Source organism: Galleria mellonella, unplaced genomic scaffold, assembly GCF_026898425.1.
Source record: "Galleria mellonella isolate WM207_F2 unplaced genomic scaffold, CSIRO_AGI_GalMel_v1 utg44, whole genome shotgun sequence".
NCBI classification, from domain to species: Eukaryota; Metazoa; Arthropoda; class Insecta; order Lepidoptera; family Pyralidae; genus Galleria; species Galleria mellonella.
This window is the reverse complement of record NW_026442100.1, coordinates 1,050,915-1,077,624: the sequence shown is the minus strand read 5'-3', so window position 1 is coordinate 1,077,624 and position 26,710 is coordinate 1,050,915. Positions and strand designations below refer to the sequence as shown.

The 26,710-nt window shown below is 31.5% G+C and overlaps 3 protein-coding genes across 5 annotated transcripts; 1 reads left to right on the top strand and 2 right to left on the bottom strand.

The window, feature by feature from the left end:
* Positions 1 to 3,134: 3,134 nt before the first annotated feature.
* Positions 3,135 to 5,893, bottom strand: LOC113518954 (DNA-directed RNA polymerase I subunit RPA12). The gene is made up of 4 exons (XM_052898517.1): positions 5,705 to 5,893; positions 4,610 to 4,731; positions 3,785 to 3,995; positions 3,135 to 3,275 (listed from the first exon to the last, which is right to left on the bottom strand). Exons 2-4 carry the CDS (start codon positions 4,728 to 4,730, stop codon positions 3,251 to 3,253), a joined length of 357 nt encoding a protein of 118 aa, XP_052754477.1. The 5' UTR covers position 4,731; positions 5,705 to 5,893; the 3' UTR covers positions 3,135 to 3,250.
* Positions 5,894 to 7,470: 1,577 nt separating this feature from the next.
* Positions 7,471 to 14,658, top strand: LOC113518944 (chromobox protein homolog 1-like). 2 transcript variants are annotated; one of them, XM_026903979.3, is made up of 7 exons: positions 7,471 to 7,601; positions 8,348 to 8,562; positions 8,886 to 9,072; positions 9,827 to 9,924; positions 10,235 to 10,376; positions 11,013 to 11,100; positions 11,733 to 14,658. In XM_026903979.3, the coding sequence occupies exons 2-7, from the start codon at positions 8,357 to 8,359 to the stop codon at positions 11,801 to 11,803; spliced, it is 792 nt and encodes a 263-aa protein (XP_026759780.1). In that variant the 5' UTR covers positions 7,471 to 7,601; positions 8,348 to 8,356; the 3' UTR covers positions 11,804 to 14,658. The 2 variants fall into 2 exon arrangements, with proteins under 2 accessions (XP_026759780.1, XP_031770368.1); XM_031914508.2 differs by having other exon boundaries at positions 8,336 to 8,562.
* Positions 14,659 to 14,786: 128 nt separating this feature from the next.
* Positions 14,787 to 25,123, bottom strand: LOC116412716 (eclosion hormone). 2 transcript variants are annotated; one of them, XM_052898534.1, is made up of 3 exons: positions 25,078 to 25,123; positions 20,140 to 20,235; positions 14,787 to 15,329 (listed from the first exon to the last, which is right to left on the bottom strand). In XM_052898534.1, exons 2-3 carry the CDS (start codon positions 20,222 to 20,224, stop codon positions 15,154 to 15,156), a joined length of 261 nt encoding a protein of 86 aa, XP_052754494.1. In that variant the 5' UTR covers positions 20,225 to 20,235; positions 25,078 to 25,123; the 3' UTR covers positions 14,787 to 15,153. The 2 variants fall into 2 exon arrangements, with proteins under 2 accessions (XP_052754494.1, XP_052754495.1); XM_052898535.1 differs by lacking the exon at positions 25,078 to 25,123 and adding an exon at positions 21,954 to 22,260.
* Between the last annotated feature and the right edge of the window lie 1,587 nt (positions 25,124 to 26,710).

Genomic DNA, 26,710 nt, shown 5'->3' with positions numbered 1-26,710 from the left:
AGTATTTTACGTGTTAAGTTAGGATGTGAGTTATCCATGTTTTTTTTATACAAATTAGAATGGCAAACAAGCTGACGGCCCACCTGATGGAAAGTGGTAACCGTCGCCTATAGACATGAGCAGTACCATGGACATAACAGAGTATACTGTTTCGCCCATGATACCCCCCATGCGTCGTACGAAACTTTATTCAAATCGGTTCAGCCATTTGCACGCAATTGAAAAACAAACATTCAAACATCTTTACAAGCCTTCACCCATATATAATATTAATAGAATTTAAATTTCATTCCACCAACCCAAATAACTTGTTTGTTAAATTACAAATGAAAAGTATTTTAATACTATAAATTAAATCATTGAAATATAAGATAATTTATCATCATGTCATCAGTTTATTTGAACTCGAGCGAATAACAGAAAGTAAGACATTAAGCCAACTAACGTACATAAATAACAACTTGATATATTCTCCCCTGAATTGCTCAATGGAAAACACACAGCATAATTATTTCTAATGAATATCACTCGACCAACGATTACCGACGATCATTTTATCGAAACCGCGAAAGTGTAGGGGACCGCACTAACCACGTAGGAACAGCGTACACCGACTGATCAAATTAATTACCTCATCTTGACGCGACGCTCTCAATCCAAACTGTGCAACTCACTCTTTCACTCACCAAAAAAAAAAGTCGAAAGTTAGTGATGCAATTCATGTGACATTTTTTATCAAATCTTTCGAATAATCAAAAATCGGTATGATTCGATTTCGTATTAGTCACCGTTACTGCTTTATTATCTATGGAGACTCCTACGGAAGTTACTATTTTTTTAAATACATATATAAATATATATAATAAATATATTTATATTAACTGGTAACTGATAGTGAAATAATATTTGCTAGTAAAGGACTCCTCCTTAACTTTAAACTTCAAAATGCTTAGCTGGTTTTCTAGAAAAAAATCTAAATTAATTATATAAAACTATGGGTATAACCCATAGTTTTATATAAATTTTATATAAAAAATTAAAGTATTAAAGTTTTATATAAAAATTAAAATAGTACATAAACTAGGAACATCTATTCTTGGATAGAAAAATGCCGTTATTTGCAAGAGACTTATCATAACGGACTCTTGTGTTTTATAAATGGCAATTCTATGCATGTTGGTTTGAGTAAATTTTGTGCAAGTATTAATAAGAATGGCCGTGTGGTTCCGGCATAGAGAAGGCTACTCCTTCCTTTCCCGTGGATGTCGTAAGAGCCGACTCAGGGAGGGCGAGGGATAGACAGCAGCGTCCCTCTTAAAACATCTCTAAAGCCTGACTGCGATTGCCAATTCGCCTGCTAAGCGTGGTAACTACTGGCAAACCCCCCGAAAGGGGATGCTTATGTTAAACAGTGGACAATTAAAGGCTGACATGATGATGATTAATAAGAATAAGGTTAATTCACATTGACTTGACTCCGCTCAAATTTTCCAGATTTACGTTAAGAGGTTAAAATATTTTTATTTTAACCTCTTAATATAACCTTAACGTAATCTTAACGTAACGTGAAGTTTAGAAAACTTGTGATCAACTTTTATTACTAGAAAGAATAAAGCCATATCTTAATACTGAAATTTTTATCAGATGATATGGTTTTAGTAATGTTAGAGTTATTTTAATCGAGTACATAATTTTTATGATTCGAACTAAATACACAAATTAGTCACAGTCACATCTCTAGACGTATATCTGTCTCGTTCTGTTTAGTATAAAAAAAAATGCTTAGAACCTTTGGCGGCGCGTGCCGAATATGAAGCGACGATTTCAACTGTGCTTGTGAATGAACGAACGGTCGGTCCCGTTTGATGTGTGTATAGCCGACCACAAAACTAAATCACCTACCTACTCGTATAACAAACCCTATTACTACCTTATAATAAGGTAGAAAATGTATTATAGTTGCAGCCGTACCATTGACAATTAGAGATATGACATGACGGTATAAGTAAATAAATAGAGGTTATATTCATAGAGACAACAGTATGGGGTTCTTCAAAGAGGGTGCTATTTTTATAAAATCTTTATCGTAGATAATTTATATATATTGGTCACATTAAAATATTTACAATGGCGGGTATATTCCATAATAAGATGTCTTACAGTCAACTTTTGAGAAACCGAATGAAAACTATAGAATATTCGAGGTTTAAAATTGTATAGCTAAAAAAGGGTGTATAAAGGTTTTTAGAGTCGGCAACGCGCACGTGACATCCCTAGTGTTGCAAGCGTGGATAAACTACAGGCGGGCTGTATGCTTGTTTGTCACCGTCGTAGTATATAAAAAAAGAAATAATAAAGAAATATTGCACGTTAACAAGTATATTTCAGCCAAGCACTTAATGTATCGCTATGGCTACATCGCATTTCTGAATTAATTGTATGCCTAGTGTATTATTTATAGAATTAATCATCGATAAAAAGTGTTATATATATATACAAATAAATATTGATTTCGTTACATATTATTTTTTTTGCAAGTGACTACCGTGGTGGCGCTAGTCACTTGAACTACATGAACGATGGACCGAAACACCGGAAGAATTGTAGTTCCTCTTTCAATGACAAAGTCAGTCTATAGGCTTTTGTAAAGTAATGGATAAATAACTAAATGGATAGTTAACGGTTGACATGATAATAATGATGATGTAGCTGACATAGTACGATCGAACACTGAGAATAGCACCATAATATGGTTGTCTCTGCGTTCTCATAGGATTGTGCGGTCACAAGTTAATTAGTAATATAGACTTACAGTCCCATTCCTAACAATAGTAATTCTGTCAGGTTAATCACTCGAGAACCATTCTTCTCCATCAGTTGTCGGTTCTTCGAGTTATATAACTAGCCTATTGCCATTGACACATGAGAGTCACATTATCACAGATAAATATATATTATGATTATCTTAGCAGTTTGAGTTTTTTTATGCACTGGAATAATAAACAAGCTGATAGACTATTTGATGAAATGTGCCAACTGTCACCTATATATAGGTATGAACACATAAGCATTAAGTACATCTCATAACTAAATAAAATTTAAACTACAAAAGGATAAAAATAATAAAATCGTAATAAAAGTATTAAATATATTTTATGTATGTATAATACTTACATATAAACTATTTACATGATATCACTAAATTTACCTTAAATTTATATATAAAAAAAAAAAACTTCTTAACTTTAAACTATGAATTCTCGGTTTCTTTGTATCTGTAAAGAAAACATAAGATTAAATAGTAACATAATAAAAACACAAAAATGATCAACTCAAAAGTTGACATATCTTTGTAATGGTAGTGAATCACCCATTATTCTCTTCTAACTGCTTGTAATGTAAATTGAACCCCATTTTTCTAGCTAAGCCTCTCATTTATGCCATTGTATGTTCTAACTGATTATTATTAATTATATATCCATTATTTGTTCAGTGCTGAACTATGTACAGCTGCACACTGTCAAGCTTGTGCTCACATCACACTCGCTTATGACTATGAATCATGAATTGATCCATGAAACTAGTTGAGATTTTCAGTCTAACTGCATGTAATTTAAACTGGTAGTTATTACATTAAAATCAATATTGGATTTTATTCACATTCACCCCAATGGCAATAGTTAATAAATGCCTCTGGCTATATCATTAGGTATCATATCTAATGTATAACCTGCCATAGTTTTATCATCAATTACCAATAATAATTACATAGAAAAATACATACTTGCAAGATATACATGTGTAGAAGACAGTCTGCCCTTCATCAGCTGATCGTAACTGTAGTGTTGCATAGGACATTCTCTCACCACCACATTTCGGACACTTCCTCTCAACAACAGGCCCCTCAGGATTATCCATGTTTACTATATCCTTGTGATTCTCTAAAGATACTGAATTGAAATGTATCGTGTATTGGAACTTGAGGTTGTTAAAATCTGAAATAATTAATAAAAATTTACTGAGAAATTTGTTAAAAAATATACAATATACATACAGTCTACAATTGAAGTATTTATTTATATATACATAAAACTAGAAATCTATCAATCTACCCAAGTTAGAGAAGGACAGAAACTAAAAATTTTGAATCTCCCATAAGTTAAGACTTAAATCTAACTTAAGAACTGGACACCATGTTAGTTTGAGAGGCGCAACATTCAGTCATTGTTCAACCCGTTTCTTGGTGAAAATATTTAGTTTCACTAATGGATCTTTCATTTCATTCTGTATAAGAACACTAATATTTTTTTATATACCTTTTTATACCATGAAGGTGGCAAGCAAGTACAACAGTTTATATATTATCACTGGATTATTTTTAATAAGGATTTCTGATAATCAATATTTTTTAATATCTCTATGCCTACCCTAATGGGAGACAGGCGTGACTGATATGTATGTATGTATGTATGTACAATCTCTCTCTCTCTCTCTCTCTCTCTCTCTCTCTCTCTCTATATATATATATATATATAATAAAGATAAGTTGTCATGTTTCTTTAACCTATATACATATATGTTATAAAAGAATAAACATGTGTATCCTTACTTTCAGCACCATAAATTTCTTTGCAGAAATAGCACTTCACAAACCCAAATTCCTTGAGTAGAGGCAAAATCGACCCACACCGGGAGCAAAATGCTGTGCTACTTGAAAACACACCTGCCATTCTGTAGATGATAAATTAAATATAATATTAATTTCATTAAAAATAACATTTACTACAAATTAAGTAGATTATATTCCTATTAGATACAAGTAGGATTTCTCGATTACCAATCAGCATTATCACCATATCAGCCCTTAACAATCCATTGCTGTACATAGACCTCCTCGATAGACTGCCTTAAGGAATGGTCCCGAGTCACCTGCATAGCCCTTGACTGGGGGACATTTTTTTCCTATGCTATTGAAGAGTTTTGCCAATAGTTGCCACACTTAGTAGGAAAGTTGAGAACCACATTTCAATTTTGATGAAGTTTTAAGGAGACTGCTGTCCATCTATTGATCATTATATTCTTTTAATAGCCTATTACAATACCTAAATATAAAAATACATCCGAATATACAATAATAATATTTATTTATTTAGACAACATAAGGCCCATTTTATTAGTTATAAATTTACTTAACCTAGTAACATAAATGAGTGGTCATGACACTCTTGCAATGATAACCTGTCCCACCCAATATTTTAGAATGGGACAGTCCATTTTACCGGCAATTATCTTTTAACGAAAAAATTTAGTCTATTAAAAACAGGACTTTATAAGGACATAATTGACAAATTTCTACTCTAAAAAGTGCCATCTTTGTCACTCCTATCTACTGATATTTCAGCAAGCTAAAATTATCAAATTTACTAAATTCAATAATAACTACTGACTGAAGTTATCCAATTAAAAATATTTACCATAAGGAATGTGTGTACTAAACTGAAACCAAGTAATAATGTACTGTTCCACCTGCGATACCGGTATACACTTGCAGGACACTAGTGAGATGAGAAATGATAGTAGAGGATGAAAGCAGATCAATCAGCCCTCTATTTTATTTACCTACATATAAAATTTATCCGTATTTCGTAAAATGACACGAGATAATTTAGGGAGAACGGTAAATTGTATTTACTATTATGCTTACCTTTAATATCTGATAAATTAATATGTGTTCCTTGGTCAATGTGGGAAGTAATACAAACAATAATAATAAAAAAACTCGATTAAATGTAAAATTAAACACAATAATAAATAGAAATAGTTATAAAGTTTCACTTATAAACCAAATAATACTCATAAAATACCACGTTTTTTTGACATTTTAAGATCTTTACCGTTGTTTGACAACTATGACAATCAGCAGTAATCCTATGATATTGACATTTAGTATAGAATCGATTAATTAATCATATTTACTCGTTAATCATTTGAATATAATATTATTGATTATAATATTGTATTTTTAATTAAGTAAAACAATTTTATAAACCTATTTTGGTTCATAATATTTGTCCATACTATAATCACTGTCAAAAATCCAATATTACTAAATAAGCCATTTGATTAAGAGCAGATTACTACGCGCAAGGAATATATTTTCTAATAAATAACACTGTATTTTAATTTATTTTCGGGAGGCAACGTACTACGCAACAATAATCACGGTAAAATCACTGGAAGATTTGAATACTTTCCTCAATGATCTCAATAGTATTTCTTAACAAGTAGCTTTTAAGATGAACACGGACAAATCATATTGAACGTTCATGTCATATTACAAAAAACAGTTAATTAATTTTTAATAGTTATTTTCAACAGTTAATTAAGCTTTAAAATCATTAAAGTATACATTAACCGAGTAAAAACATTCTTCTATTCGTCACCTTTTTAGTTTCTTTTAAATATATTTATGGATAGTGTTTTCATTTCGTTCGTTAGTTTATTATAAATGCTTATTATCATACAGTAGGCATTTCTGCTATATATATATATTTCTTAATAACTGACGAAACATGAATAACATGATGGAACAAAAGTTATTATAAATACGTTTATAGTATTTGAGTATCTATAAATAATATAGGATATTGGGTGGAAAGGGATTGTTAGTAATGGAGACCAAGAATTCCATTGCTAGCAATATACCCAACCAGGTCGACCTCCCCGCGGGAACTATTATTGTTAATTCCTGATGAATTCATCATGATGGGCTAACTGGCTTGTTTTCATTCTAATCTATCACCCTGCATTGGTGCTATGCCAGCGTATCCCGTTAGCGCATGCAGGATTACCATTCCATTTTCACTCATAAAAAAATAAATAAACATAAGATATTAGTAGAGTCAGTCTAACTCGTAAGTCAGCACTATTTTGTTTAATACACTTTTATAGTGTCACAACTTATCTGTGAACTGATGGGCGTCGCCATCGTCGTTTCAGTGTTGTTAATTAATTCCAATGTACATAAAAGTCCGGAAAGTTGAAATTTTTTTATTTATATTATTTAGTTTGTATTTACGATAAATTGTATGCGGCATTACCAGATTACATATATTATTCGCAGTTTTGGGTTGAAATTTTTAGGTAATCAAAATTATGGATAAATGAAATTTTTGAAGACTTGTGAGATGAAAATGAAAATGGCCTTGAGATATCTTAATTTTTTATTAAAATTTTTGTACAGTAACCTATAAATACTGTGAAATACATTAATGATGATAACAAAACATAGATAAGTTAAGCATAAGGGACGATACTTTTCGGTTTATTTTGTAATTACATGGCAAAACATAATAAAAACAGTAGATCGAGTAAAAATGAATGAAGTCGTATCAATTTGGAGAAAAATATTTCGTATTTAGGTAAAAATCAAAAATAGCATCTGGCAACTCCGTTTTTGTGTTTTTTTTTCGAAGCTCTGTACATGTAGGCTCTGTAATCTGTGGTGTAAGAAAAAACCTAAAATATTATTTTTTCTTTTTAAGTGCTTATAAAATTTTATTAAATATTTTGACTATTAAACTTTTTCCAATAAAATTTAGGTAAGTACTTGGTTAGTTGATACTTTTAGATAAGCTTGTTGCAATCTATACTTGGTATATTAATAATTACAATGCTAAAGTAAATTGTTATATTTTCTTATTTATACTGAAATTTTGGCGGCTTCTAACTTGGTTTATTGAGTATCCTTAGGTATTATACTATTATTATATCACACTGCGTAGCTTTTCTATCAGTTATCACCCCTATAAAATATTAGAATTTAATACATTATCAACCGGCTTCAAAAAGGCGGTTCTCAATTCGGATCTATTTTTTTTATTTGTTACCTCATAATTCTGTAAATTGTGAACCGATTTGGAAAATACTTTTTATCGAAAAAAAAAATATATTTACAGATTGGTCCCATAGAAGTTTTATCAAAATCGGTTCAGTTGTTTATTTTTAAAATAACTGGTTTTATCACAATTTAAGACAGTTTTCTTGTGAAATAGAATCTTAATTGTTAATTTAAAAGTATCAATAACCAGGAAAAAGTGTATACTAAATTTCATAGTGATTGGTTTAACAATGTAGGTTCTAAGAGTTAGCAAACAAACAAACTTGTTTTCACATTTAGGATTTGGTGATGTTTTAGGAGGAACACTGTTGCCCATCCTGTGACCATTAAGTTCCCTTAGTTGTCTCTTATAACATCTGTGGGAAAGAAAGGGGTAGCCCATTCTATGCCATAACCATATAGCAACCTGGCATGGCATAGCAATAATACAAGTAGTCAATATTTCAGAATACTAAAATGGATGAAACAATGGAAACATCAGATTTAAGTTTTAATCAAACAACTCCTTCGATGAATGGTAACCAGTCTATAGAGGGTTCAGCACCTGTTGCCGTTGGCCCTCAGAGTGGAAAGCATGAGGAGTTCTCAGTGGAAAAAGTTCTGGACAGAAGAATTAAAAATGGAAAAGTTGAATATTTATTAAAATGGAGAGGCTACTCCAAGTAAGTGACAAATTATATTTTATTTTTGTTATGTATTTATTAGAGATGTCTAATGACAGTTGATATTTGGTGTACTGAGGGTAAAAGATAAATAAATCAGTTTGCTTATAATCTCAACTTGGATGTATTCTTTAATTTTAATTGATTGTTTTTAGTCCTCTGAGGACTTTTAATTATTTATAATATAATATCATATAAATGGCACTCCTATGATATTATTTTATAAATCCATTTTACTGTTAGTTCAGAAAGTAGACTTAACCAAGAATTGGATGATAGATATGAATTGCTGTGATATGAATTTCTTGAATGTGTAATTTCAGTGAAGATAATACATGGGAGCCAGAAGATAACCTGGACTGTCCTGAACTTATTTCGGCATACGAGGAGGCCCGATTGAAACGGGAAAGGGAAGCGCCTGCCCCTGTTGTTACAGAGCCACCACCAGAAGAAAATCAAAATGTACGCAAAAGAGGCCGGAGAAGCGAGAAGAAATCCAAAAAGATTGAAGTGAGTTATTTTCTTTGAGAAGTTACGTCTAAACATAATTGCAAAGTATTGCTATATTTAATGTTTATGTTTAAAATAAGCATCATATTTAGTAGAACTTAGTAATTAAACTGACACACAGTTTATTTACTAATTTCTAAGGAATGTCTTAATTGTTAGGGTTTCATAGGAAAATAGTACAATACAAAAATGCTTTTATGCTGTGTCTTTTTCCATCCGTCTTTCTGGTACTGTTTTATATCTCAACAGTTATATAATTTGGGTATTGTCAGTGCACGTATATTCTAAAAGAAATGAAAAAAAAATTTGCTAGAGGGTCCAAAAAGGTAACTGTAAAGTTTAGAATAATTCTACTAATTAAAGTGCATCATTATATGAGAGAGATTATTTGTACATTTCAAAACTGTTTTTTAATTATATTTATAGGTTTAATTTATTTAAGTTAAAACAAAAAAATATTATTCCCTCCCCTTTTTTTCTCTTATGTTCACAAAACGAATAATTACAGTTTATAAAGGTATATGTATATTAAATTTTCATATTAAAAATGGATATATACATAGTATCAAGTCCAGGATTGTATAAATGTACAGTCCATATCTATAGACGTTTAGTGGCTGCTTTCTATTAGTTCCCGTTTGTCTGCCATTTATGATAGCATTATATCTAAGAGTTTTTTGTTAGCTGATTAACAGTTTACTGTTTTAAATAACACAAAAGGCTTTATCTAAGTTCTTCACACAAACATTTTCAGGAAATTGATAAACCTCGCGGCCTTGATAGGGGCTTGCCTCCAGAGAGGATATACGCGGCACAATTGCACCATGAAGTTCTATATTTTCTAGTGAAATGGTAAGTTGCTGTGTTGCTTCTTGTAAGCTTGGAAACATTGTAAAATGTTTACCATTACCAGGGAATAAATTAATCTGTCCTTCTTCATCCCAAACATACACACTCTAATTAGTCAAATTTCATAATTTGTTGAGCTACTGAGGTGTCAGTGTATAATAAATAAACTTTAAATAGAAAAGTGGATAAGCGTAAAAGAATCAGATTTGTATAACTATGTCAATTTGTATAATAATCTTCGATTTAATTTACATGGTATCTAAAAGTACTAAATGATTATCATTTTATTTTATTGCATTTTCTATATTTTTAGGCAGGACTGCATTGAGTTGGATGTAGTTCCAGGGAAAGATTTAAGCCGGGCATATCCTGAATTCGTCATTAGATACTACGAGAGCTGTGTACCATTTTCTGTTCGGCATAAAGTTGGAAAAATCCCAAGAGTGGCTCCAGAGGTATGTATATTTACATAAATATATATTGTTTTAAAAGAAAAACAACTATTCTAAAATTTTTAGTTTAAAAAATAGACTTGGGTAAATAACTTGTTTGTAACTTTACCAGGCCATAAAGATACAGAAAATTGCTAGTAAATAATAATAAATCTGCTCGTATATCTCTGTCTCACTGTTTGTGTACTGAACTCGCAGATTCATTTGATATTTTAACAGTATTGACTATTACTGATGAATGAATAATAATACATACTTACATAATAAAAAACATAATTTTTGTAAATATATTATTCTATGTGTATGTATGTTCATTCATATTTAAATGTATTAATGTTATTATTTATCGAAATATTTATTTATTTACAAATTGATTTTGTTAGACCAATGCACCAGCCATTTACTCTGTTTAACGTAAGGGTTGACTGGTAGGGAATGCCATTTGGCATTGAGTCCGCTTTACAGACATGTTTCAATGTGTGCAAAAGTATAAATAAATAAATAAAATTTGTCAAATAATTAATTCACAGTTGTTGCAGATAATATAATAAATACATATTATAGTGTCATTGGCCCTTGGTATCGTAAGCATCTTATAAAGAGCATAGTGTGAATATTGGTAAACCGTTTTCCTTTCAGCTCCCGCTAGAGCCATCTCAAGAAAGCGAAACATCAATGAATATTTCTCAACCTGAAAATGATACTTCTGCTTCAAATCCCTCACAAGGTAAATAAATATAATTGTCTTATACATACATTTTTAAACAATAAATATGTTATTTATGATTCACATTTCAATATTTATTGTTTAAAAATTCCGTACAGAATCCTTTCTTGTTCAAAACTGTTTTTACCCTTTTAAGTATGGGATATACACTTTTCTCTCCCGTGGGTGCCACTAAGGGAATTTAATAGGAATGGGCAGCAGCACCTCTCTTAAAACTTCACGTTTTTAATTGTTAGTAACCTACCCGTTACTTCCATTGCTAGCTATACATTGCTTAGGTCAAGTTCTACGCGGTTCCTTTTGGAACCCATAGTAGTTGATTCAGCAAACTGCTCTGACTATTATCCTTTCATTGTCCACTGGTCCTTTGACATTAATAGCATAGACGGTTGCACCATTCCATCTTCATCCATAAAAAAAGTAGGCTTTTCAAGACATTTAAAATATTTTTTATATATTTTAAAATAGTGTCCCCATTATATTTTGTATATGGCAACCTCTCTTCCAATAAACGGGCGATTCGAATGGACGTGTTTTCATTTACTTCGACCGTAAAGAATATTCCTGCTCGTTCCAAGGTAAATAAAGTACATACATCCATGTCTGATCTTTCTCTAATGTACCTTTTTCAGCGGACATCCCACAAAAGGCATTACCATCCGCTGATACGGAGAGTCATTCAATGGAAGTTGCAGTTAATTGATCTTCGTTCTTACAACGCTACCAATAGTGATTACTGAACTTTATGTCTTTAATAATGAAATTATTATGGTATAAGAATGTAGGTTATGATAAAATTTTAAATGAATGATGAATTGAAATACTTAAATTTAAATTTGTTGATTGTTGTATTTTGTTAAACGTGTCTGTAAAAGAATGGCGCTCAGTATAGCGCAGATATATTGAGTGCCGTTCTTATTCTCGTATTAGTGATGGCGACAGAAAGAATTGGATGAGCAGATATCAGAATGTCATCATAACAAGCCATGACCATCCCACTCATTTCACGAGATATAAAAGGTTATTCTACTATCACCACTTTATTCAGGCAACTCGGTTTTATTTATAATATTTTTCAATACTACTTACTGGGTACAGAGGAATAACACCTGAGTCCTCAGGAATGGCAACGCATGGGGGGTATCATAGGCGAAACAGTATACTCTGTTATGTCCATGGTACTGCTCATGTCTATAGGTAATGGTTACCACTTTCCATCAGGTGCGCCGTCAGCTTGTTTGCCATTCAAAGTTGTATAAAAAAAAAGCTAATCAAGTTTAGATGCAATTATTACAGAAACGCTCTTAAAAAGATATTAGTAAACATCGAAATATTTAGTCAATCTATTATTTACTTGTATTACTATTGGTTTATTCGTCGTTTTGTCCCTGATTAGAATGAGTCACCCCTTCCTTTCCTATGGGTGTCGTAAGAAGCGATTAAGAGAACATAATGGTCGAGGGACGGGCAGCAGCGTCCCTCTTAAAACATCGGTAAATTCTAACTGCGGTTGTTAACCCGCCTGCCAAGCGTAGCAATTACTTACCCCTCCCCCGCCCCTACCATGTGGTGGAGACTTATGTTCAGCAGTGGACAGTTGACGGCTGATATGATGGACATCAGCAAACTGTTATATGATTGGGTCAATTTTTTTTTAATTTTTTTTTTATGTTTTAGCATTTAATTGGGTCAATTATATGCTTATTTATACTTTATTTTTTTATAAAAACAACTTTTTTGTACTGTATTGGTCTGACAACCGCTATTTATGATGCGAGATGATAGAAGTATTGACACATTGTATCCCTATTTTGTTAATATACCACAAATTGTATCTTTCAACAAACAAATTTCTGTACCAACAAACATTACGATTGTTTATAACTTTTGGTTACCAAAGTGTGGCAACGTTTCGATTACTTGTAAATTTTCAAAAACATTTGAAAAATATTCTGTTTCTGATTAATTATTTAAAAAGTACTCTGTGTACAAATATAAATCGTTAATTATATAATATGTTGCATTAAAAATTGTACCTAATTAAATTTTTGCTTTGGAATTTTTTAAATAAATTTTTGCCATTGAAATCTAAATTTTCAGTGACAACGTAATAAGTTATTATTATTGCATGATTAAGGTTTAAATCAGAGTAGAGTATTATAAGCAGAGTAGTTTTTAAAGAAATTATTTTTGAAAATTGATAGATAATCTTTACTATGATCTATCTTTATTATAAACGCTTTTAATGTTGTGTTTTTTTTTTAACACTTTATTCTGTTCTTTTTTTTATACTTGGTACGATTCACCAATAACACCAAGATTTTGTGTGATTTACCATCGATTTTTAGTATACTTTATTTTAAATTGGTAATTTAATAAAATAATCAAAAAATAAAAATATTTCATATTTATTTTATGCACAATATTATTTCGGTAAGGGAATATTAAGATTATTAATTGTGCCAAGTAAATATAAATAATTTGTAATGTAATGTAATTAATTACTTGACAATAAATTCAAATATTATACTCATTATTTTTTTTTCGATGTACGACTCATTCATTTTAATTACATATATGGATCTAAGTGCATGGTTGGTTTAAATATGTGAGTACTTTATATTTATTATGTAAAGAGCTACAGAGTTTGTTTTATAAAAAGTCTTTATTTTTTAATGATGTAATGTAGATATTTGGCTAGTTTTAATGTGTATTCAGTAATGAAAGAAATCCCATTTCAAAATCATGATATAATAATATTTTTATACATTGTAAATTGAATTAAATGTTTAATTAAATTATTTATTTTATTTTCGTTAGTTTTGTAGCTATTATCTATTTGCATTGCATATATTACTCATGCTACTAGACCACTGATTACTTTTTTTTGCGACTACATATATATTCCCTATATATACCCCTTTTTTCATAAAAATTTAAATCTTTAAATTATTATATTAACTGTTGGGATGTTTTGTAACATTTTTTTGTAATTAGGTATTTAACGCAAAATAAAAAGACAAAACACTTCAATAGCTAAAATAAGTACACGAGGTGTTTAGTGTTTTTATGAATAAGGGAGACAGTGCATAGAAATTAGACTCATAATATCAATACTATAATGGTTTTCGCTATACGTTTTTTGTATTGTGGGGATAATAAATCCGTAGTCACCAGGCGAAGCAGCATATTTGCTTCACCATTAGTGTTGCAGTCCTCACCAATAGATTTCTAATAATATTATGAATGTGAAAGTTTGTAAATATGTTTTGGATATTCTTGACTCAATCACGATTAAACGGTTTTGAATGAAATTTATTACACGGGTAGGTTATATACGAACTTAACACACAAGATACTTTATATACTGTTTCACGCGGACAAAGCTGCGGACAACTGCTAGTATAGAATAATGTATACTTATTTTGTACATTACGTGTCTATAATAACTTCTATACGATTCTGAAATAATCTATGGAATTTTTAATTTAGCCACATCATGAAAGGTGATTTGTTTTTTTAGGTGTGTGTGTTTTTCATAGTAAATACTAACTATGGTGTTCTTTAAATACCTATATGAAATTGGAAGGAAGTAAGTTATTAAAAATAAATAAAAATGCGATATTTTACACATATGTTTATTTTATTTCTTATTTAGGAATATTCTTACGATTAATCCCTGTAAACTAGGTAAAAAAGTATAAACAATACTGGGCTACAAATTAAGTACTAAGAGTATCTTACGCTTTGGCACGGTATCGGAGATTTCATCATTCGTCGAGCAAACTTCATGTACAAACGTATGCGCAAGTTGTAAAGTAACAATTTCATCACATCTATATTGGGTATGTTAACATTAGTTATTTGAGTTTTTTTTTTAATATAAATTACCTACGTAAATATTTTTAAACTTTTAATCTATGATAATTTATTAAAATATAATTTAAATTGCAAGCTATTGTTTGTAAATAAATAAATCTGTTTGATCAATCTTTAGAATATTACACATGCAACATATCGTCATACTAGGAAGTCTGCGACATTTTCCCCGGCTTAAAGTTTGTTAAGGAAAGGAGAGATTGACGCGAAGTTCTCGCATTCAGGAATGAGTTTGCCTTTGAACTTGATGCATGATTCTGCGCAAAGTGGCCCGTCGAACCAGGCTCCAAGCATCTTCTTGCACTGCGCGCAGTTCTCAATGCAGATTTCCATAGGATCATACCCGGTAGCTGGAAAAGATTGCAAAAAAATAATAAGTCTACGAAATGAATGAAAAAATATATATATATATATATATATATATATTTATGATATCACAGTTTACTTATTACATATTATATATACAAATCAAACTATGCAAACAGTGAACATGAAATAAGAAGGTATAAAAAGTGTCATGAATGTTTTATTCAGTTGAGGTAATCCTTAACGCCATTAACGTTCCTTGAGATATAACAATCTCTTGCACCTACTATTTATTGATCTTTTATAATATGGGTTACATTTTAATCATAATGGCAATAGTCGAAAAATGGCCTCCAATTGCCTCTATTGTTTTTTTTTTTTTTGATGGGTGAAAATGGTATGTTAATCCCACCTGCGCTAACGGGATACGCTGGCGGAACACCAGTGAAGGGTGATAGATGAGAATGAAAACAGGCCAGTTAGGCCATCATGATGAATTCATCAGGAATTAACCATGATAGTTTCCAGGGAGAACCCCGAGGAGGTTGACCTGGTTGGGTATATTGCTAGCAATAAGATTCTCAGTCTCCATTACTAACAATCCCTTTGCCCCCACATCTATTGTGTGTTATGGTCATTAGCATATTTTTTAATTTATAATAGATTAATTTTGTTTAACGTCTAAGAGTATCTGAAGAATGTGTGACTCTTCATATTAATTCAGCAACATTGATAAATTGTTCGCTATCGGCCGTGGTGCGTACAGCGTAAGAAGGTATTTAGTTATCTACCTATAGCATATCTGTGTAGGGTTGACGCGGCTTATGAGAAAGTTTATGATTTAAATACCACTGGGCTTGTTGCATTGGTTCCATGTATGCCATCTATTCTATTTAAAATTTGTATACTATGAGTTTTGGATAACTGATGAAGAAGAATGATTTGCGAATTCTGCGGGTCTACCATGAAATGAAATTTTGAAATTTCGGACTTAATTTCGTGTTTTTGTTTAGGTATACCAAAATCGGACCAATAAATGGAGTTTAACATTTCGTCATACATCCTATCAAAAAAGTCCAAAGGAACAATATTTTAACATTTTTAATATTTTCAAACGGCATGTATTATGTAATTTTAACATCAAATTTGTGTTTCGTTTGGCTCTGAAATTTCGGAAAACATTTCATGGTAGGCCCTCTGATTACTTACAAACGAATGCTCTGTATGACAATCCTTCATAATATGGAATGAAGATCTCAAAAAATGTCGCGCGTAGCGTAATTTATAGTGAAAATTAGATGATGGATAGTTGTAGTGACAATGATTACTACTCGGACAATGGTGAGGGTGAGTATTGAAAGTTTTTATGCCGCCTCTATTGTACACGAAGGTTTTTGATATGGATTAAGGGACGATCGCTTTCCAGAACATGAAACGAGTAACAGTCACTCTTAAAATGATCCAAAAATAAATTAAAAAATTCAAAGGTTTTTAGGCTGAGAAACAATTTTGGGATTCCCGGGCCTATCATCGGTTTATGTTGAATAAAATATATATAGTTAAAGTGATGACGCTAATAATCAGATTTGAACTTTTTGACAGCCCTATTATGTCCATTGAGCGAACTGTCATCGCGAGGTCAAGTGTAAGCGACTAAGGTGAATTGCGTAACAATACACGGCGAAAGTAAACCGGCCAAATCGCGGATTGGGGTCATTGCCTCGGTTAACATGCGCGTCTTCGGTTATACGAAGGCCCTTTTTACATTGATGGTTTATGGTTTTCCAAAGTAAAAGTCAAATAAATCGTTCCTCGAATAAATACGTGACTTTCAGCTTGAATAGTCATTAGGTGTCCTCCGTTAGCATACTATATAGAAAAGCTATAGTATCTACCTAATATAGATAAATGTACGGATGGATAGTACCTATAGATTTGCATTTTACAATATTCCAGTTTTGTATTAAAAATACATATGGGAAAGAAATAATCTGAAATCCAGTGATAAGTGTCCACTGTACTGAAATACAAAAATTTTTTGAAACTTACATTCCAAAATAATTATATTGTGATAGAATTTTTATATACCACGTATATGGCAAACAAGCATACAGCTCGTCAGATGGTAAACGGTCACTGTAGCCTATGAACGCCTGCAATACTAGAATTGCCTGGATAAAATATTTTATTTTTGTTTTTCTATACGCATAATAGATATACTTCTAAATATTCTGACACGTTAACCCGTATTGATATTAAAGCTCGAAATGATGTGTAATGCATGTCCTGTATTGTACACACTAATTTAATTAGTATTTTAGTATGAATTCACGGTTACTACATATACTATATGCTATTCGTATATAAATCTATTGTATCATTATATACACAATGCATTAACAGTTTACAAAATTACAAGTACGTAATTAATTTAGCAACCAACACATATAGGAAAAACTGACGCTTACTGTCTATCTAAAATGTAGCGTGGATGTACTGGTACGACGGAATAACAACCAAATGTTAATATCAAAATATTTGTGTAGTTACTGTATGACACAATAGTTATTTTAAACTATTCCTAGATCTGTAACAGCGAAATGCAATCCAATGATTAATTACGAAAACTCCAGAATTAATTACACAATTATGAAATTGTGCAGAGATTTTCTCCTAAAACGTCCTTATCCATCATAAGAAAAAGTTTTTGACAATTTTCACTGAATCGCAAAATGGGTTTCGCGCGGGCGAATCTGGGTATATATATTAGTTATATAGTAAAAAGTCATTATGGAAAAAAGAAACCACTTACATATCAGTTATCATTTGTGCTTTTGACATGAAGAAATAGAAACGAAACTTATCTAGCTATAGATTCATTTGTCTTTAGTTTAAGAGAGTTTATTCTTTGCAGGTCATATAAACGACCTGCAAACCTGACCTTTGTTCTTAGCATCATCAGTATACTATAATAATAAAATGGTGTGGTTGCATATACATTTACTTCGTCGTTCCACTTAGCTACAAATCGTCCTACAACGCGTTCGTGAATTCACATTCTCCACTCTAGAACTTGTCCACTTCAACGGTTATCGACTTTACGAGAGATTTGACTAACCCACTAGCACTTCAATATATGAATTCATTAAGCAATGTACATATTTATATGTATGAATAATGTATATATAATATTATATGTATATGTACATATACTATATGTATATATAATATTTAAATGTATGTTATGTATTTTATATACTTATTTATGTGAGTATTTAGGTGTATGTATGTATTCTTATGATTATTTGCATATGTTTTTTTAACACAAGCGTTTCTTTTATTAGATATAGCTATTTATTGCGTCAAATAGCTATTGCCTTTTTCTTTTTTCCTCTATCCAAAGGTTGTCTGGAAGAGATTGCTTTATTGATAAGAATTAATTTGTTTTGGATTTGATCTCTTACAGAAATTCCAATTATACCCTTTTTAACTTGTTGAGTGACTTTGAATTAGTAATATATATTATGTCTAAATTCAGCACCGCATTAAGGTTTTATGGTAAAGGCGACAAGAGGATTTGAAGCAGTTATCCATAAGCTAGCTACTCAAATCGAACTGTATCCTTTTCAAGATTTTATTTTTTATTTTTAGCATCTGTCTTTGCTTTCGTTTACATCGTTTTCTTAGGGTACTGAGTCTCTTGATTGAGAAAAATACAACAAAATCAGATTCAAAATTATGTCGAAAAATAATCTACCTGTTCACTTACGAAGTATTTTATGTAAAATTTCATATTCAATAGGCATTTAACGTTTTCTTATCTAACGCTTCATCATATAAAGTTTATTTAAGCAATCTCCCTAACCACGTTGACATGGCGTAGACAATCCATATAGTAGTAGATGCGACAAAGTAGGTAAATTTTATATTCTATTCTATAGTAGAATGTCCCTTTCAAATATTTATACATAGCTATACAAATATTGTGGTCCTTTAAATCTTTAAAATAAGTATTATGCAAAAACAATCTGAATTAAAATAGATACGGTAGATGTAATTTGCAACAAAAAGTTTTAATTTAAGCTTAAACTAGAGTTTTACTTTGTACTAAATAATAAACATACCAAATTAGATAATTCGATTATGAAGCGAGACTTGAATTATCTTTTTAGAAAACATAATGAAATAGTTTTCTGTTAGGAACAACAAAAGGGGTAAGTAATCGATTATATGCCAATGTGTAAGATTCCGGTGCAAAGAAAGGATCTCGCCGTGTTTCCATATGAAATCTGTATTGGCGTCTTTATCAACATTGGTGCCTTTATAGTAATTGCTAGTCGTTGGAAATAATTTTTGACCAAATATCATAATGGGTGATAATGGAACGGTAACCCCACCCGCGCTATTGGTATACACTGGCGGGGCACCAGTGAGGGATGATAGATGACTATGAAGCAGATCAGTTAGCCATCGTGACGAATTCAACAAGAATTGTCCACGATGGTTTCCAGGGGGAACCACCTATTGCTAGCAATGTCGAACTCCATCGCTAATAATCCCTTTTCCCCCATTTTACTGTGTTTAACTACTACTATTCTACAACAACGTCATTACTGTGTTTAATTCTTTTTATAATAATATTCCTGAAATTATTAGTCTTTATTAATTTTGTCATGGTTGAAGTTGCTGTTTTTTTATTTTGAGCAAAATCGATTTATTTAATAGGCTTTTTAAGATGAAAATGAAATGATAACCTCCGCCTACGTTATTGGTATACAATGGCGGGGTACTAACAATTGAGAGATAATAGACGAGAATGAAGTCAGGTCAAGTAAATTATTTAGACAAACTTACCAATAGCGGGGTTGCATCTGACGTGTCCAACGTTAGCCAAGATTGCAATTACGGTAAAGAGGGCGACGGTGAGTTTGAATGCCATTTTAGATTGGTCTGGAAAAAAAAGGAAGAATGTATTATTTATTTATTTATTATTTATTGCGCAATAAAACTTTGTCCAAATTGCGAGCTTAATATCAAATGGCATTTTTTACCAGCTAACCATTAGGTAAAAACAGAAAGCGTATGAAGGGCAGATGTGGTGAAAAATATGTGACATAATTATTTATTGTTTCATATTTTTGATATAATAGATACATTTTGTAATTGATTTTTATGTTAGTATGATAAGTTAAGATGTCACCGTGTGATCCTGGCATAGAATAGGCCATCCCTTACTTTTTCATGGATATCATAAGACGCAACTAAGAAAAGATATTGGTTAAGGAATGTAAAGCAGCGTTCCTCTTAAAACACACCCAAAGCTTAACTGCGCTTGCCAACCGGCCTGCCAGCTACTGGCAAAACTCTCTCTATGGGAAAGGCCCTTTTTTTAACGTTTGGAAAATGCTTTATGCAGACCCATACACCTTGTGGGAGGTGAATGGGTACTGTAGGAATCCCCCCGTAAGATGGGGGTGTACCCACCAAAAACCAAACGATATACCCTCGAGGTGCCATATGTCGGAGACAGGGCTCGCTTTCGCACTCACCACATCTCCGACGGCAGCGACCCGCCCTCTGATGGTAAGAGCAGGTCTCCTCTCTCAAGATAGGGTGGATGGCGTGCTCACCCTACTACTCGGGAGATGCGCCGGTATATTAGCACATCCGCCAGGACCATTGGGACAATACCTTCGTCTATGGGAAAGGTTTACGTTTGGCAATGGACAGTAAATGACTAGTATAATAATAATAATAATTGATAAGTTATAAAATATCATCATCGATTCAGCCGTGTATTGTCCTCTACTGAACAAAACCCTGTCCTATAGATTACAACAAAACGGTTTTGTGTCACATGCATCTATTGACATCCTGCAACAGATTTGATGCCGTTACTTTAACTAATCCAGAAGGTTTAATACATTTGCCTATGCAGGGTTGTCACTTATGAAATTTGCTTCTCTAATGGCTTCGTTTATCCGTGAAATACATAAATAATCCTTATTAATTTGTATAGTACGTTAAACACTTATTTAATATTTATAATAAATGCGTCTAAAATCTGTTTTTTTATTATCACGGATAAACTACTAAATCGATTTTGATGAAATTTTGGTAGTTTGATACTTTCACATCCAGCATTGAACAAAAGATTCTTTTCTTTTATTTACTCCCTCATATCGTTCACATGCATGAGCAGACTTTATTAACAGAGATGTGCGACAGTCATTGTGCTTACTAATATTATGAATATGAAAGCGAGTTTGTTTGTTTGTTTACATTATAGCACCTTAAGGTTTAACTAATCACTATGAAGTCTAGTATATACGTATTGTATGAGATGGAGAAGTATATAGACTACTTTTTATTATTATGTTAATGCATGTAAAAGCTAGTAGAAAAATAAGTTTACTATTTTATTTAGAATAAAAAATGTATCTATAAAATTATATCTGTAGTTACTCTTATAAAAAATTGTAAGTAGACAAACGTATTTACAGACCACTAAAATATAAAAAAATATAAAATATTAGAAACCAAAAACAAAATATCGATTTCAATAAATATAAGGTACCTGCAGATAATTATACAAATATAATGAAAAAAAAAATCAATAAACATAAATAAACTATACTAGAAAAATGTAAAGGAGACTACATACTTACCCTATTTATTTTAGGCTGCATAAAGCTTGCTTAACGGCACAGAAAAAAAAAGTAATATAAAAAAGAAAAAAATATTTATTTTATCACTAATTAATCAAATATTTATGACCACTTATCCCGCTTATCACTACGTTACACTCTGCGAGAACAGATAGACAAAGGAAAATCGTCGCACACGTCTGTAGATAAATGAAACTTGTTTAAATATGTAACGTGTTCACTATGTATGCGCACGCGCAAGGTGGGGGCGCATGTAAGGGATACCCGAGGAAACGGATCTGTACTTTTGCGAAAGCCGAAAGTTCTAAGTAGGAAGTCCATAACTTTGGGTTGGTATTAGTATGGATCTGATTTATAATATTTTAATATATATGAAGATATTAATTACTATACGCATGTATTCATTATGCTATAGTCATAGAACAACTACATATAATAATGTTATTACCAGTTTAGGTAATAAAGAAAAATAAGGACGAGTGAGACTTGAAGCTGTTCTCTAAATGTGATCGTTTACTCTGATTATAACGGTTATATTACTAAATCGATCTGGAATGATTTTGTCATAAAGATATCGTAGAATACGTATCAAATGTACGATAAATCAAATATGTGGTTATAAATTTTCATAGGTATCATGATCACATGTTAAAGAGGACATAAAAAGAAATAAGAGATAAATAGATTTGACCTATCGAAAAAGGGTGCTTTATTTAAAAAATGGAAACTATATAGAGAGAAATTTTTAGATAGAAAAAGAAAACAGAGCTAAACAATGCCAGGGTCACGTTGAGGCCTCATTCAATAAGTAAGATGGACACGGGCAGTAGTTCAAGGTTTGCAAACTGTTACGTTGATCTATTCACAGAATCGATTGCTTGATTTATAGATTGCGAAATTTGGATAACGTTATATAAGGATATTAGGTTCGATATGTGAAAAAAGACTTGTGACGCCGTAGCTCCTAAAATGTACTGATTCAATATAGTTTTTATTTATCTGAAGAATTTAATTGGCATGGTTCCTAATTATATTTAATTATATTGAGAGTTGTTTTAATTTTAACTACTTGTTTATATGATAATAGAGAAAAATTAAATATATTTAATCATTAATAAATAAATAATTCTAAGCTTTACCGCTTTAAGTATTATGTAATCTATGACTTATATCCTGGTGTCGTCAACATTGTTTTCTATAAAGTGAAAACCGAAAGTCGAAGCAGACTAGTAGGTAATGTTACTTTTTTAAGTTCGTCGAAATTGTTTATCGTTTTCTAATCGAGATAAGTACAATTAATGTTGTAACATATTATATTGAGCAGTACCATCAGTTTAATATATACAAACATTGCATTATTATTTTCATAATAATACTATTTACTATTTATTTTAGTATAAATAGTAATTATGTATTAAATATTACTAATTACAAGGCATAGATTTTATACCTATTTTTACTAGTACACGATTTTGCACGATGCTTTGTATGATTGCATGATTCCAAATAGATAACATGTCTACTCTTAATTTTGTTATTATACGTAAATTAATTTAATAAATTCATATCCATCATATTCTTTAATGGTTGAACGACTGGATCGCCTTCAGTGATAGCCCCAGGCGTCTGAATGCTCATTTCATACACGGATGATACCTAGTGGATAATTCAATAACCTTTTAATGGTAATTATATGAATAAAACATCCAGGAACATTTTGATTACCAAAAGCAACTTTGTAATTTTTAAATACTATAACCACTGCTTTATAATTGTATTGTTTAATTTGTAAATCTAATACATTTTAAATAATTATACTACCTATACTTTTTTTAAATAAAATATTGTAAACATATTGTTAAATTACTTTGTAAAATTCGGTACTGTATCGAGTTGCATATCGTAGAACAATTTTTTTAATATTCCAAATAAAAAGTAATATAAAATTCAAGTCTATTTCAAAAACTATATTATTTGTTAGATCTGAGAATAATCGTAAGTGTAGAAGACAATACTTTTAGGATAAAATTATTTTACTTCCGCGACAGTGCACAAAAGTCAAATGTAAATAACCTGTAGATACGAATCGTACTATGAATATTTCAGTATTGTATCGATTGCAGTTATACAAAACCGGTATAGTTAAATGATAACTATACTAAACGAACTAGTAACAGCAATGTATAACGTAGCATTCTAGAATTACAAGTAGCTAGTACGCTCTCCGACCGCATTTAGGAAGCGGATCTCTTTATCGTTCGATCTGTTTAAATCACAATTATTGTAGACACTTCCTAAATAAATTCATGTGTGTTCATACACATAATCCGGATACAAATAGCTCCTACGGCTTGTGATTGATTCTTATGCGTCTTTGTACACATTTCCGCATATGAAATCATTCCACGTAATATTCCAGTTCGATGGGATTTTTTTTATAAACAAGATTTACTAGTTTTCGTTTTTTATTACCATTTGGTTAGGTCATAAAAATAATAGTGTACAAACGATTATTTTACATACGAGTAAATATCATGTAAAAATCAAGCAAAGTTAAGCTAGCTAGTACAAAAGACGTTTTTGTATTTCGAAGAAGTTGTTCAGTTTTCTAATTTTATATAATGTAGATATATCCAAGGTATTTAAAAATGATACGAGAAGAGTTGATACTGTTTATTAATAAAAAAGTTCTTGGCTTGACATCAGACTAAGGTTGCTATGGTATAGATAATAGAATTAGATACATAAAAACATTATTTTTATAATAATAAAAAAAATACGTGTGGTCTCGGCATAGCATGGACCATCCTTTCCTTTTCCATGGGTGTCGTAAAAGGCGATTAACAGAACAGAATGATCGAGGATGAGTAGCAGCGTCCCTCTTAAAACATCACCAAAGCCTAACTGCGGTTATCAAATCGCCTGCCAAGCATGAAAATTACTAGCATAACTTCCCTTATGAGGGAGCCTTTGTTCAGCAGCGGACAAATGACCACTGATACAACAACACACAACCAAAATAAAAAAAAAGACGATATGAGCACTTTATCTTTTATGTATGTTTTCAACTTGCAACAAACACATTTTCATTATTTATAAAATATACGTATTATTTAATAGTTACCTGAATGGAGTGATTTGATTGTAACTGGTTGTAGTAGATCTGAGACTGGATGTGGAATGTGCAGAGAAATGGTGTTCCTCGCTTTTTATATAAGTCTAGAACCACTCAAATAAACGAACCGTGTCCCGGAACAACAGGAGGTTGAGTTCCATTGTCTTGTTAGTGCTAATTTAATTTCGATAATACGTTTCGAGAAAATAGCCACCATTTTATTTAGAAAAATAAATTTAAGTACTAGCTCAGCTGTGTTAGCAACTGTACTTATTGTTTGCAAGATTTTGTACAATAGAAACTCTATCAGTCGTTAAGTGTAAACTGCTAAACATAGGCCACGCATATAAGGGGGGTTTTGCCAGTAGCTACCATGCTTGGCTACAACTCCTCTAGTTGGCAACCGCAGTTAGGTGTTTTAGGCAGTAGTTTGGTGATGTTTTGACAAGGATGCTGCTGCCCATATCTCGACAATTAAGGTTCCTTAGTTGCCTCTTATAAGACCTACAGGAAAGAAAAGGATCTATTCTATGCCCGGATCACAGGGCACTACTTTGTAGAGTATACTCTATATCCTTTAATTTTACTGGCAGTCTAACAGTTACTTACACACACACTTACAGGCAGTTTACTGGCATCCTCTAATTTTATTTGGAATGAATGCAGGTTAGTTGGCCCACCATTACGAATTCGACAAGAATTAAAGATGATGGTTTCCAGGGGAAACCGCGTGAAGGTTAACCTAAGAAGGTATATTGCCAGTAATGGGGCTTTTAGACCCCATTACTAACAATCCCTTTCCCTCCGTGTTTGCAATCTCCGTGTTCGGGTTGAGGGGTGGGATATGGCAGTGAATTTACAGGGTACAGAAGAATAACACCTTAGTCCATAGGAATGGCAACTCATGGTGGTATCATGGGCGAAACAGTATATTCTGTTATGTCCATGGTAATGCTCTTATCTATAGGCGACGGTTACTATTTTCCATCAGGTGAGCATAAAAAAAATAAGGATATAACTATATCATTACTACCATATGAATGTCTGTAAAACCAAAGATGTAATTTTTTAAGGATTTTTCAAGTCCTTTATTTATATTCGTTTTCTCTAGTTTCTCCTCTTTTTTCTAGTTTCTTACTAAAGAGAACTGGTAACTTTGAGCAGTCAAAGAAAGTTAGTTTTAAATCAATTAATTAAATTCGATTTAAGAGAGAAATCCAGCTATCTTCTTAAAAAAAGAGAATTGTTGTAGAGACATATGGATTATTGCAAAAGTTTTTCCTTTAAAATACCCATTCTAATAATAATAATCTCATCTATTGAATAATTCAGAAAATATTTTTGGAAAGTTGTAGTGGAAGATATAGATAACAATGGCAACTAGCCTTGCCTCCCTTACTTTATAAAAAGGCGCGTACTTATTAGAGTAAAGAGTTGGGCCATTTAGAGCTCACCCTCCGTCATTTATTATTATCATTGCTGGCCATTGTTATACTGATTTATATCTGGCATATACATATGTTTGATAAATGATGCTAACCTTACATTTTCTACTCTAATAGATACCTATTCGATGTTATATATGATATTCTTATTTGCTAATGTCGTAATGTGAATGTATTTTTGCTTCTTTTTTCCCCTT

Excerpts from the sequence above, each read along its gene's own strand:
- LOC113518954 (XM_052898517.1), bottom strand. The coding sequence starts at position 4,730 with ATGGCAGGTGTGTTTTCAAGTAGCACAGCATTTTGCTCCCGGTGTGGG. Across the intron at positions 3,996-4,609 it reads AGAAATTTATGGTGCTGAAA|ATTTTAACAACCTCAAGTTC; the intron begins GTAAGGATACAC and ends TAATTATTTCAG. Across the intron at positions 3,276-3,784 it reads TACACATGTATATCTTGCAA|ATACAAAGAAACCGAGAATT; the intron begins GTATGTATTTTT and ends TTTTCTTTACAG.
- LOC116412716 (XM_052898534.1), bottom strand. The coding sequence starts at position 20,224 with ATGGCATTCAAACTCACCGTCGCCCTCTTTACCGTAATTGCAATCTTG. Across the intron at positions 15,330-20,139 it reads CAGATGCAACCCCGCTATTG|CTACCGGGTATGATCCTATG; the intron begins GTAAGTTTGTCT and ends AATCTTTTCCAG.
- LOC113518944 (XM_026903979.3), top strand. The coding sequence starts at position 8,357 with ATGGATGAAACAATGGAAACATCAGATTTAAGTTTTAATCAAACAACT. Across the intron at positions 8,563-8,885 it reads AAATGGAGAGGCTACTCCAA|TGAAGATAATACATGGGAGC; the intron begins GTAAGTGACAAA and ends GTGTAATTTCAG. Across the intron at positions 10,377-11,012 it reads TCCCAAGAGTGGCTCCAGAG|CTCCCGCTAGAGCCATCTCA; the intron begins GTATGTATATTT and ends TTTTCCTTTCAG.